The sequence below is a fragment of the Cebidichthys violaceus genome, unplaced genomic scaffold (assembly GCF_023349555.1).
Source record: "Cebidichthys violaceus isolate CVI_PGR_0920_01 unplaced genomic scaffold, fCebVio1.0.p SCAF_13, whole genome shotgun sequence".
Classification (NCBI taxonomy): domain Eukaryota; kingdom Metazoa; phylum Chordata; class Actinopteri; order Perciformes; family Stichaeidae; genus Cebidichthys; species Cebidichthys violaceus.
Window position 1 is genome coordinate 3,412,890 of NW_027176296.1, and position 13,770 is coordinate 3,426,659.

Sequence of the window (13,770 nt, forward strand, 5' to 3'; positions counted from 1 at the left end):
ATAGTGTATAGTAGTCATTGCATAAATGTATATTAATAGCTGGAAAAAGCAAAACAATAAAAAAAAGTATTAGGTGTAGAAAAATGCATTGTGGGTAATGTGGGAAGGACAACGGTAAAGATGGCGGCGTCCTCATCCGCAGGACGCGTTTTGACTCTTTGCAAGCAGTTTCAAAATGTCTTTAGGATATCCTCAGCGATAAATACCCAGCACTGTTCTTCTGCTTTGACCAAGTACCAGCTTCATCTTCACAGGTAACGTCAAGTTAAGAGTAAAACATGACATACAGGCGCCGTAAAAGTCAACGTGTTCACAGTTCACACTGGCTTTGCTCCTCAATGACGGTTTGTGTGGATTCTGTAGAATAAAGGGTTTTATCTAATAAAATACAATAAATAACAGTCCCAATAAATTAAGTCTTAAATGTGATGATGCTACCTCCATTCATTTGTTGAGTTAATCTATTGACAGTGGATTGACGTGTACAGTCATGGGTTCAGATATATTTAGCAGTGTTTTATATTTTATTTGGTGTATAGAAAGAGAAGAAGAGACATTTTAATAGAAGCATAACGTACTCGTTTTCGGTGCCTCTGAAATTCAAACTAAGGGGTGCAATATTAGGAAAATGGAATACCAAATACCAATTCTAATTTAAGTTTGATTATCCCTTTTTAAGTCTTATGTGAATTTATTTTGCACCCACCAGGGTAACGTCTCCCCTTGCTGCCCTGTCTTGGCACAGTCCCAGCAGCTCTGTGGGTCAGTGTCGAGTCCTGCACACGACCATCATCAGGAGAGGGCTGGACGAGTTCTTTGACCTCCCCGAGAACTGGGGAGAGTCCAATGTGAAGTCAGGTAAAACACTTAAGATGGCTCCTCCACTATGACTGCACAGTCTGCTCGTAACTTTAATAATAGAACATTGTTTGAACATTTAACAGGTGCACCGTGGACTGCCAAACAACTGAGAACAAAGAGCAATGAAGATTTACACAAACTCTGGTAAGCACTGTAGAGATCCCACTGGTGCTTCAGTGTGTTATCTGCTGTAACATTTCTCAGCTTTGTGTTACACTCTTGTTCTATCTCAGGTATGTGCTGTTAAAAGAAAAGAACTTGCTGCTCACACTTGAGCAGGAATCAAAGAGGCAAAGGGTTCAGATGCCAAGTCCAGAAAGAACAAGGAAGGTTGGTGTGATGCTCAAGTGACATCTCCTCCATTACTGTAGACCTCTATCAGCTTTTTGACAGAGGTAGGTGGGCTACAGATTCTATTTAAGTAGGAACCCTGGCTAAGCTAACTCTTGCTGTCCTCTTCTCCTCCCAGGTCGAGCGGTCAATGATCAGACTGGAGACGGTGGTGAAGGAGAGAGAGACTGCTCTACGACTGCTGCAGACAGGACAGGAGAAAGGCAGACCAGGAGCCTGGAGAAGGAACAAATGTGGACATGTCTACTGGTGAGGACAGATTCTCCGTATAAATTATATCGCACATACACATCGGGAAATGCAGCACACAACATTTTAAAGATTCCCTATTTAGTTTTTGTTATGTTGCACAGTAGCTGGATTCTCGCAATGTCTCGATTACGTGAGAATCGCAGGATCATCACACAAAAATCCATCTCGTCGGGCTTCAAGCTAAGCCAGTCCTTTGAGCAGCTATAGGCGTGGCTTGAGAGTTGTATATATGGAACTGGAGAGTATTTATCTCACAAAAAAGAAGAGCTAAGAACAGCACAGAAGGTTTTTTCCTTTTCTCCAGACTGGCTTCGGCAAGAGTTTGATTGACAGATGTAGATCCAGTCACAAGTGTCTACACTTTTCAAACGGTTTCCAATGACGCCTTCTGAGCCAGTTCTGTGTAACAGTTTTTGACCTCAAGCATCACTATGAAGCTGTTTTTCTATGTTTAGGTCCCCATTTCATGGACTTGCATGCTTGTTTTTACTATTCCTCTGATCAATGGCCGGTGGTAACATGCCAAGATATGCTGGAATAGGACAGGGGAGAAGACTCTTAGCTAGTTTGCATGCATGTAAACAATGCAGGATTTAAAATGCTTTTACAAAAATCATTTTATGAGGAAACTCATAAAATGCCAGAGCTCAAAGATGCACACTTAATGTTACTAGCCAAACCTGGTCCTGATTTTGATGGTGTAGACGGGACTGACGTAGACTTTCTGCTGGTGGTCTGTTACCTGATGGCAGTAGATCTAAAGGGTCAGGCTTTAGAAAATGAAATGTAGCAAGTGGCATCACTCACTTTTTTCTATCCCTCAGGTATCGATTCAAAGAATATGCTATTCCTTGGTACATGAACAGAAGGTACAAGCGAAAGCCCTTCTTCACACCCAAGTTCGTCCAACCTCACATAAGGTAAGATACGGCTCATTTTAAGCTTTTGTTTAGTGTAAAAGATGTGTGTGGAGAGTTTAACCCTAACTTATGTTGTGCAAAATTCCTGTTCCTTTACAAAGAACGAAAAACTGATTTTTATTTGTTTTCATATTCTTCTGTCTTGCAGGCTGCGCATAGAGAAGCATCTTCGAGAGAAGGCCAGGAAAGCCAGCTTAGAGAGGAGAACTCGGTCTGAACTCCAGGAGAAGTTTCCTCAAGTCAAAGTTTCTGAATCATAAAATTTCAAGTGCATATTTTACAATTAAGGCATATTTGACAGCTGTCCAGACACAAGGCCTTCTGTGCATTTATTTATCTGCTGAGATAATATGAATACTCAGGTCTGAATCGGCTCATGTCAAATCATTGAAGGTCTAAAACTGTTGTCCTATGTTGAGTGTGAGTGTTTATGATAAACCATGCTACATCATCCATAATGTTCTGAAATGTTTTAACTTAACATCAAAACATATGTATTGAGTTCTCATCATTACTAGTCTGTAAAATGAGTATTCAAGGTTTGAAGATTATGTTGCTTAATGTTAATGCAACTCTACAGTAATTTGATAGTTAATAAAAATGTAAACCTGTTTGTCAAACACACACGTCAGTTTTAAAAGCAATTAATAAGACATCCCTATCGTTAAAATAATCATGTACATGTGAAACAAACTTGTACTTTCATCACTCATTTAACAAAATGAAAATTAAATACAGATTTATTTGTGTTGACACAAATAAGCAAGAACAGGGTTTTGCCTCCAAGTTTACTTACTACACAAAGGCTTATGAACAGAAGAAATTATTCATCCTCCAAATACACATCACCCAAATGTTACTGTCAGTATTCAGTAGAAACCTTTCAGAGCAAATTGTGTTTCTCCACATTGTAACCAAAAACTTGATTTAGAAGCTACACACTCGTATCTAATGATCCTTAGAACATGTCAATGTCTGAAGAGGGAGAAAAGATGGGGACAATAGGTTTTTAAGCTTTTGTCAATTTTTTTGTTTCCACAAAACTCATATCTAGAAATAAGGCAACAGACTTGACTGTAATGACAAACAATGGAACTCAAACCATCTTTCATCATAGTGACAGTTTACTTTGTAAATGTTTGTCTGATTTTCACAATAAATCCCAGACAGGCGGCATATTAACAAACTTTTTTTTAAAACAAATCATACAAAACAAGACCGATCATCCGTGGGTGTTCCTGAGTCCGGGGCCAGAGGTGAACTCGTGATGTTGAGCTTGTGACGAAGACGGTGATGGAGCGGGAGGGGGGGGGGTTGGGTTGTCGAATCAAGGACACTTCCTGTCTACACACTGCTTTCCTCCCTCCTCATACTCCTGTTTGGAGATCCACATCTGCTGGAAGGTTCCCTGGTAGACATGGAAAACATGTTTAGTTTAAATAAATAGGATAAAAGTAGGAGAGGCCTGAATGCACGCGCGTGCAAAGATAAAGCTGTTCAGCAAAGTGGACGTGTGATTACAGAGGATGCTCGCTGCAGCTCTACTTCATTTTCTGATATTGTACTGAGGGCAGATACTCACTATCACCTCTTGAGGTACTACTAAGTGTTACTACAAGAGAGGATAGCGGCTAGCTGTTTAGCATGCTCATTTCAGTAGATATCTTTATATCTTTTGCTCCCGCTATGAAAAACATTCACTAGTAGTAGCCTCCAGCTTTGGAGTTGTTGCTTTAAATCCCATCCGTGTGTGAGAGACAGTTTTCTGTACCTCAAGACCTAATGTCATAACGATTAAAAAACGGTTGTTGATATATTTATATAACACAGTTTTAACTGCTTTGTGTCCTTACGAGTGATGCCAGGATGGAGCCTCCTATCCAGGCACTGAAGCGGCGCTCCACTGTAGTGTTGTTGGCTATCAGCTTCAGCCTCATGCTCTGTAAATCACAGACAATCATGTTAAAACTCTGGCGGGAAATATCGCAGTGTTAAGGAATGTATTTAAATGATTAGACCACATAAGAAATTGTGTACACAAACCAATCATTATTTATTAACTCATGTTGTCATTAATTAATACTGTGTTAGGAGGGGCTTGCAGTAACTCACCGGAGGGGTTTTCTGGGAGAGTTCTCTGTTCAGTCTGTCTGTGAATCCCTGAATGAGCGTGTTTCCTCCGGTCACCACCACACTGCCATATAGACCCTGAGGCACAGTCAAAAGGTTCAGCAAATTAGGCTTTATGTTTTTAAAGCCATGCTGAAGACAGTAACAAGGAATGAATTCATTATAAACAGGGATTTCCTGCATGATAATTTTTTTTTTTTTACATAGTAAGTTTTGCATTCAACTACTATCGGCGTAATGTCTTGGACAGAACAAATAAATGAAAATGTAAGGAACCGTTTTAATTGAAGCTGCAGGTTGGCTTAAAACCCAACCTTTATGATTCGTCTACATGGTAACACTTATCGTCAACAAAATGGTTTAAGCAATTAGACTAATTTTCACGGATAAAAGTTCAACTCAATCGTCTCAAAGAAGACACCAGAAATAGGTGTAACCCGTGTGATAAAGCACGTTGATAATTACCGGCCGGATGTCGATGTCACACATTCCCACACTGGTCGTCACCACATGACCGACTCCCAACATGGTGTTTCCAGACAGGCCCTGCAGTGATCACAACAAACATCACTAAATTACATTTTCACAAAACTATTTCGCAACACATCTGGACGCTTTAAGCTTTACTTTTCATGGCAGAGCCTTACGTTTTTTGGGCCAGCATGTTTTGCTATTTAGTCTGCCCTGTTACTACACAATAACACACACACCTTGGCATTAGAGGGGTCAAACAGCCCCTCTGGGATCTTCAGCCTCTCAGCCCCAAAGTCACAGTTGTAGCCGTTGGGCAGCTCATAGTGCACTGTGGGCATCTGTGCAGCAACCCTGATGAAAGAGAGAAGGGTCACCTGTGAGTACGGCAGCGCCATTTTCCAATATGACACTTAATCGTCTTTCAATGTCTTCAATCAAACATCGAGATATCATGGTACACAGTAACGTTGTCTAAATTAAATTGATTATAACAAGCACAAACTAACTGAAATTTCTCAGAAAAATCTGATGTGAAATATTTTACGGCAATACAATTTGAAGATTGGAGTTTTGTTTTTACATCTTTATTGTTCAACCAAAGAATTCTGCTCATGGGAATACCCCAGTCTAGATAAATCAGACTATTGTCTTAATGTTTACATGAATGCACTTAAATACAGAATAATTAGATTGTCAGTGTATAGTTGGGAATATGTACTTATGTTTTCTCTGTAATTTCCCTTGAAAGTGTTATGTTAATATTGCACAAAAGTTCTTAATGAAATGAGAAACTACTTTTTATGTGTTACGTATTCAATTTACACAGGAGTATACACAAATAGGACTTGACATGTGGTTATTTCATCAAGACAATTCGCTATATTTGCAGCTAGAACATCTAATGTTATCGAGAATGACATGAGGATGGAGTTAGAGTAAATGATAATGTCTATGTTAACGTCAGATTCGTATTAAGATGCAAATAATGCTCTTACTGTTCATCGTATGGCGAGTCTGACACCTGCAGCACAGATGCCTGGAAGTCCTGGATCACACACTGCAAACATTAAGAAGGACAAGTTGGCACACATTCAGCCAAACAACACACACCGACCAAAACAACAATTCCTTCATTACTGCAAAGTCACAACAAAAGGTTGTTTCAGAGTTTGCTGCTTACATTACACATGTAGTTGTGCCATGAGCGAGTGACTTGAGGTAGTTTCTCTTTTTTCTTCCAGCTGGCCGGTGATCCCTCTCGCACTCCATCCTGTAATGACAAACAGTGGTTCACATTGTGTGGTATGAAGGAAGATGACAATAACGGGTGAATAAAGACTCAAAACGCACAATGAAGAGTTACGGTAAGTTAAAAGCTTCCTGATCCAATTTTAGGATGATTTGATTTCCAAACTTGAGCCTGTGTGCTGCAGATAAGAGCTGCTTCTCTTATTACTACCTAAAACATGGATGTTAATATGCTTAAGCTTTTACGTAATTTAGCAGCAACATTTGAAATCAATTCATACGATAAGAGGAAAAATTATATTTCACTACACCACCGTATGGCTGTTTTTAGCCTAACATTCAAAACACAACTTTGCATTAGTAAATACACATTTGTCCATTTAAGAATATTTGTAAGACACCATCTTCACCTGTCCTGAACCCCAATGCCACTTACATGTGCAATAAAACACAAAAACTCAGGAACATGTTTCAGGCTGGAGCAATATATCCAAAATATTTCTACTAGATTATAAGAAATATACTGTTCCACTTGTGAAACACTGACATGAGATTCTCTATAAAAGTGTTATCTTACCTTTGATGCAATCATGTACGGGGGGATTATTTCAACACTTAAATCTTGAAAAAGCTCCCTACACTGCATGCTCATGAAGTCTCCAGCCAGGGGCGATTTCACGATGCCTGTCGGAGAGAATATAAAAAAAAAAACATGACTTAAGAGCAGAGGTCTTCAACAGGGGGTCCGCGAAATGTTTGGTTGATTAGACAATTTATTTTTATTTTTTTTCCAAACATGAACCTGTCCATTATTGTAATAGTTCAGTATTGTATGCAAGATAACAGGTATGTTTATGCATGGCAGTGGTACTAATAGGCCATCACTCATTTTCGTTTCCACATTTATGTTTAAAATAAAAACGTCAATTTGAATAGCTTGTATGCATGATTATCATACAAAGTATGTTCATAAATGACAGTGGCACGGCCACCCTACTCACTGTACGTTGCACATGTTTAAAATAAAAACATGAATATATGAAAATGTGTATTATTTGAATAGCCTAGTATTGAATGCACAATAACAAGGTAAGTTTATACATGGCACTAGGCCCAGTTTGATATAAAACACAATTTTATACAATATACTGTATATAGTGGGGGTCCCTGCTCCATCTCTCTATCAGTTTGGGGGTCCTTGGCCTGAAAAACGTTGAAGACCCCTGACTTAGAGGCAAGGCTGAGATGCAAGCTCCAACCAGCAGATGGCAACATTAATCATACAAGATAACACATGCGTGATACATTTTCCATTACTCATCTTAAGTGATTAGTTAATATGTAAACAAAATAAATTATGCAGGTAGATTATCAACCTGTGGTGAATTATTTATGATAATACCTTGCTGCAGGACGTAGCCATCGTGCACTGGAATTGCTGTGGTGTGCGTGGCTCCGCTGTCCAGGACCAAGCTTGTAGATCGCCCATTGGCAAAGCTTAAGACACTCAGAGTGAAGGAAATGTAACCCAGTTCAACACAATACAGATACAGTACTAGTTCAACAGACTGTTCATAAGAGAAACAGTACTCTTAGGGCATTATCAGACACTTAATGGAAAGTATCTCATATCAGCTGCGTCTCCCATCCTTTTCTGGATGAAGTGAAGTAGTAAAGGATACGCAGATAGCACGGCAGATTTGCAGAGGAAGAAGGCAGGAATGTTGTAATGTTCAAACATCAGCTCTGTCAGTTTCTCTCGTTTCGCTCGTGTGTTCCACTGCGGACACAAAACAGAAAAATAGGCCGTTCACAACAGATTAATGTCAGCACAACACAAACTACTGAGATTCTATGTGAGGTGATGAGGACCAGAGCAGGAAACAAGCTCTTAAATTCAAATCCTCACCTCATCATATGTGGATTACTGCTAAAGCAAACAGCATCTCAAAAAGCTCACCAGCTACTATGAGTATTCAACTAACATGTTAATATTCTAAAACAGAACAGGACTTTAAATCTGCCACCTTTTTGCTGTGTGCTGATGAATTCAAACTATGTGAATACTGTTTAGCCATGGTGCAATCACAGAATATGTAGCTACCAACCAGTGTTGTTCAGATTCAAGCTCGTACAAATGCCAACTCACCGATGCTTCTGACATGAGCACTGGATGCAAGCTGGGTTCAGACTTGAAGTGCATCTTGTAGGTGTGATCCAGAATGGCCTGGAAACTGTCCCAGTCCTCAACTGTAAACGAGATGGAAGAGAAAACACAGACAGGGCTTGTTAAATGTCAAATCGCTGTTGGATTATTGCTGTTTTACAATTTTTGGCTATTATACAGGACAAAACAACAATCTGTGCTTAACATGAGATGGCCAAAATGTGAGCAATAACATTGCAACTACGTATGTTTTCAAGATATGGCTTTATCGACGTCACAAAAAAATGGTGTATCTATCATCGTCGCTCTATTTTCTCCACCATCTGACCCAGCAATCTGAGTTTTTTTTTTAGATAAAAAATTGAGCATCCGGCACCAATGTTCCAGGTCAGCCCTCTGAAGGCGCTTGTGGTCCCACGATGCTGTTCTGCTGCAATTAAGATTGGTGTCACACTCGTCTCTAAATAGCCTCGCAGCCAAACTCCACTGGACCAGATTCTGATGAGCATCATTAGCTAGGTCAGCACACCGGAGTGCTCGTTTCACAGCCGCTGTCAGAAATCAAACGCAATCGAGTAGAGAAGTTCGGCTTGGCTTGACAAAACCTGATCGACCAATAGAGATGAAATTAATGTACATATATATATAAAGAATCTACATCGTAGGCAAAAGGTCACCATTCCCTGAATGCAGCTTCACCTATGTGAGGCATTTGTAATTTGTAGTTAATATAAATTGTTTGTGTTTAAGTTATTTGAACGCCTCACAGTGGGCTATGCGAAATTGTAATGAGCATTTTTCACTATTTTTTAAACATTTTATAGACTAAACAAATGATTGATTAATCCAAATAATAAAAGATTTCTTGATAATTAATATAATCAGCTGTTGCAGCCCTAATTTTGGATAATTGTTGTCAAATTGAGAAACAAGATAGTTAAGCTAAATAACTGAACAGATGTAAGGAAAACAAGATCTACAGAAAACGGGGAAGAAAAAAAAATTGGGAATCTGAGATTGAAACTGAGCCTGAGATTATTTTTTAAATAACAGCTCAATTTAAGCTCCAAAGACAGCTTGGACATGAGACCCACATCTGGCTTTGGATGTCCAACACATGCACGACATAGACAAGTACATAAGAGGATGGGAAAATATGATCACTGTCAAGCAGACATGGTGGTTAACCCAAGACGGAGATGGGTGTGCCTTCCACCAAGAGGACACTGGATGGGAGAGCTCATGATAATGAGTTGCCTTGGTCTTCAAATAATCTCATTAATATTCATGATGAACGGCAGTCATCTATACGCGAGTCAGGGTTGTGACGAGTTCATCTACAAAGCCGGCTGTCAGCCCAACAGACTCTAATTATGGATATGTTCACGGATACAGGGTTATAAATATTCAGTGTTGGAGTTTACGTCACAGACTATGATGAGGGTCATGCAGTTACACACAACCCACTTATCTTCATATGCGTTGTAACTGCGGTCATATTTTAGCATAGCACAAACACTGTACCAAACAACCTGGTCAATTACTAACCCAATAACATGGCAGTTAAAAACCAAAATGTTTGTTGGATTTTAATACATTTGGGGGGGAAAAGACAAATAAAAATCACATGCCACGTCAACACTCACTCATGCCATTCTTGAGTGGAGACATGACCTCCATGCTCTCCCTGGGAACCCTCAGCTGGTTGGTATCAATATAGTAGGTGGTGCCGCTCTGCTTGCTCTTGTCACCATCCGTCTCCATGGGCGTGCTGCCATCCTCTCGGTCAATGGTCACACCTATCACCGTGGGAAAGTCCGCCTGAGCCGAGGCGAAGCGAAACACAACAGGACACAATACAAATCAAGACACATTCTCACAAGCCCTGCTTTTGCAATGCCGAACATAACAACACAAATTTCCCATTTTTGAGAAACGGAGGGTGAGGCAATGCTCCTCTGACTTAAAAAAGAACAGTAGTTTTGAAATGCTCAAAAGTACCTGGTTTCACTCTGTCGTGATGTGGCATGTACTGACTGATTCATCTTTCATATACAGATAGCCCGCATAATACCAAGAACCTGAAACCGATGCAGCTAAATGGAATTCAGCCATCAATAATTGTATTAAATATGTTTTTCCTGCTCTACCATGTCAATTTTTTCCAGGGCCTATCATAAAATGGTACTTGCACCTGGCCAGTATTAGAGATTACATAGATGAATTTAAATTATGGACATCAGTGTTCATCTCTGACATTTGGCCAAACTCCAGCAGAACAATGTGAGGGAGGTGTGAACGGGGATGAAGCAGATAACTGGCTTCAAGGTTGGAGGGAGACAACCAGGGGGCTCCCTGGAGAGGGACAACAAACTAAACTCTTTCTTCAATAGGTTTAGTTCACAGCACTCATCTGTCTCCTCCAAACACACACACCACACCTCCCAAACACCTCCCCCTCTGTTCCCTCTGTCCCCCCCCTGGTGAGCTGCATGGACCCAGAGCCCTCTACTTCAAAGGGCTCTGCCGCTCTGCCACCCCCCCCCCCGGCCGTGTGCTGTCTGATACGGTGGTCAGTGATACTGGAGCCCCACAGGGAACTGTTCTGTCTCCCTTCCTGTTCACCTTGTACACCACTGACTTCCAATACAACTCAGGGTCATACCATCTGCAGAAGTTCTCTGATGACTCTGCAGTGGTTCGGGTGTATAAGGGACGGGCGGGAGGAGGAGTACAGGGCAGTAGTGGATGACTTTGTGGAGTGGGCCAGTAGAAATCACCTGCTTCTGAACTTAGCCAAGACCAGAGAGATGGTGGTCGACTTCAGGAGGAAGACGACGGCTCCACAACCGCTGAGAGTTCTGGGAGAGGACGTGGACATGGTGAAGGAGTACAAGTACCTGGGTGTCTCCATCGACAGCAGACTGAGCTGGAAGGCCAACCTCAACGCTGTGTACAAGAAGGGGATGAGTCGACTCTTTTTCTTGAGGAAACTTCGATCCTTCAACGTGTGCAGCAAGATGTTGGAGATGTTCTACCAGTCTGTTGTGGCCAGTGCACTGTACTTTGCCATAGTCTGCTGGGGGAGCAGCATTGGAGCCGGAGACACCAACAGACTTAACAAACTGGTTAAGAAGGCCGGCTCCATCATTGGCTGCAAACAAGACTATCTGGAACAGGTGGTGGAGAGGAGGACACTGAAGAAACTATTATCCATATTGGATAACCCGGACCACCCTCTCCACCACCTACTGCAGGGACAGCGGAGCACTTTCTCCAACAGACTGATCCAGCTCCGCTGTCACAAGGACAGGTACAGGAGAACATTCCTGCCCTCTGCTATAACACTTTATAATAAATCACCTCTGGCCAAATCATCCTCCAATTGACCACAACAACAGCAAACAACAACAGTTGTTGTGTGATCCTTGCACTACTGTGTAGTTTACCTAGTTAGCTAATTTAAAACCATTCTATTTTATAGTATATACTCTGCATTCTTTTGCACTTTTATTATTTTATTTAAATGTATTATGTTCTGCTGTTATTTTATTGTAAGATATTTATTGAGCATTGCTCATACTTAATATTTGTATGTTTACTCTGTAACTTTGTTTGCTACTGCAACAAAAAATTTCCCCCTGGGGATGAATAAAGTATCTCTCTCTCTCTCTCTCTCCTATCAAACTGATATTTACACAATCAAGCTCTCCACCTAAAAACACAGATGAATCAAAACCAAGCAAGCACTCCAGAACGATCTGAACTAAATTAATGTCGTCTGTCTCCGGGGTGGTGGCCCCCATTTCTTGACATTGTTGAACACCCGGAAGGGAAGATGAAGATGCACAGAGCAAGAAAAGACACATAGTTAATCAGGTCATCTGTGTGATCCATTTACCTTGGGACAGTCTTCTCCTGCGTAGCCTGCTCTTACAGTGTATGAGCCAATGTCGAACACCAGAGCTCCCACCTCATCTGCAAAAATGAGAATTTGATTAAAAACTGCAACAACAAAAAATGTATCCATCTGAGAGGAAGGTTAGCACAGTTAACTTCATCAATAAATACTATACATTTTTTAAAGACTCAACAGTTTACGTTTCTGGGTTTCAGGGTTAAAATGGCATTTTACATTCTGCAATAATTTTTCATTGAAGAGTATGTAAAGAGCAGTTCTTTAAACAATATCTCTGACACAAAAAACAACACATATTCACATAAACACAACAGAAATTTATACCCAGCCAATACATTAAAAAACCTCAGTCTGCCAAGTCATTGGCATAAGTTGTCTAGTATTAAATTCTTCCAGTATTGTTATTAATGGGATTACCGTCGTTGTGATCTTTCCTTATAGCACGCCACATAAGGTAAAAATATCAACATATAACAGGCTGATACTTTTACCTTTTGTACAATAATGTTACCTTAAGTAAATTAAGTATGTGGTGTGAAGATGCAAATCACAAAAGGGGCGCTTATTTCAAGTTATATGTACTGAAATGTCACTTTTTACTTCGCTACACAGGCTGTTCTACCGTGGACTATGTTACGTTATAATGATATTGTAATAAAGCTACTTATAGTTATATTATATTTTAGGGGATGGTTAACATCACAATTTATAACGGAGTGAATGGCATAATAAAGCACACAGATCATCAGCAGAAGTTTTTCTCAGTTCAGAAAAATAAGTCTTAGATATGTGAATCTAAGCAGAGAGGGAAAATGCTACTTAAAGTACTTAATGTAAATATAGCTTTCCCTCTTTAAGCACAATGACAGTGGACACATTTATCTCCAAATCTAAGGAAGCTGTAGTAACGTTACGTAAACGGAACTGGATGTGTAACGCTAACATGAGTTCGGCAAACCCACTTTCATTCATTTCCTTGCTAGCTAGCTAGCTAAGCGGTACCGGGGTTGCATAATTGTTGCATAAACAAACTAAACTCAGTCAGATGATGCACTGAAAGTGTCCACAAATTCACATATTCTTAAACGCGTGCTGATTAAAGATGTTAGCCATGCTCAGCTTTAGTCTCCCGCGAGAGTTAAATGTTAGCACAGCTAGCATAGCTAGCTATCTGTAAAACTGGCTAAAGCTACCGAACGGAACAACGTGGACAACAATGTTGTTTTATTTCACGAGAGCCCACTCACCGCCTCCATACACTCCGCCACTCATCCTTTAGATGATCTCAACGACGACTTTCTTGATAAAAAAAAAATGATTACAGCAGAATCACAACCGCCGAACGGTTAATCACAACAAAGGGAATTTGTTAGCATGGATGAACCTCACAAAGCAGGCGCCACACTGCGTCGAGGCGGCTGTCCAATCAGAATGCAGCACAACACCAG

At 40.5% G+C, this 13,770-nt stretch overlaps 2 protein-coding genes across 2 annotated transcripts; one reads left to right on the forward strand and one right to left on the reverse strand.

Moving 5' to 3' along the window:
- Positions 1 to 97: 97 nt before the first annotated feature.
- mrpl47 (mitochondrial ribosomal protein L47) lies at positions 98 to 3,008 on the forward strand. Its single transcript, XM_068707403.1, is given in 8 exon segments — positions 98 to 107; positions 110 to 254; positions 710 to 858; positions 945 to 1,005; positions 1,095 to 1,191; positions 1,331 to 1,461; positions 2,289 to 2,384; positions 2,533 to 3,008. Coding segments are annotated over 8 exon segments (801 nt in total). The 3' UTR covers positions 2,645 to 3,008.
- A 98-nt stretch (positions 3,009 to 3,106) lies between these two features.
- actl6a (actin-like 6A) lies at positions 3,107 to 13,751 on the reverse strand. Its single transcript, XM_068707402.1, has 14 exons — positions 13,570 to 13,751; positions 12,305 to 12,381; positions 10,050 to 10,224; positions 8,386 to 8,486; positions 7,919 to 8,016; positions 7,639 to 7,733; positions 6,814 to 6,920; positions 6,169 to 6,258; positions 5,984 to 6,045; positions 5,225 to 5,339; positions 4,980 to 5,060; positions 4,497 to 4,592; positions 4,238 to 4,324; positions 3,107 to 3,792 (listed from the first exon to the last, which is right to left on the reverse strand). Exons 1-14 carry the CDS (start codon positions 13,592 to 13,594, stop codon positions 3,712 to 3,714), a joined length of 1,290 nt encoding a protein of 429 aa, XP_068563503.1. The 5' UTR covers positions 13,595 to 13,751; the 3' UTR covers positions 3,107 to 3,711.
- Between the last annotated feature and the right edge of the window lie 19 nt (positions 13,752 to 13,770).

Coding starts and splice junctions, on each gene's coding strand:
- actl6a (XM_068707402.1), bottom strand. CDS start 13,594: ATGAGTGGCGGAGTGTATGGAGGCG. Junction 8,487..10,049: donor TCCACTCAAGAATGGCATGA/GTGAGTGTTGAC, acceptor TCTCGTTTACAG/TTGAGGACTGGGACAGTTTC. Junction 6,921..7,638: donor TGGCTACGTCCTGCAGCAAG/GTATTATCATAA, acceptor TCTCTCCGACAG/GCATCGTGAAATCGCCCCTG.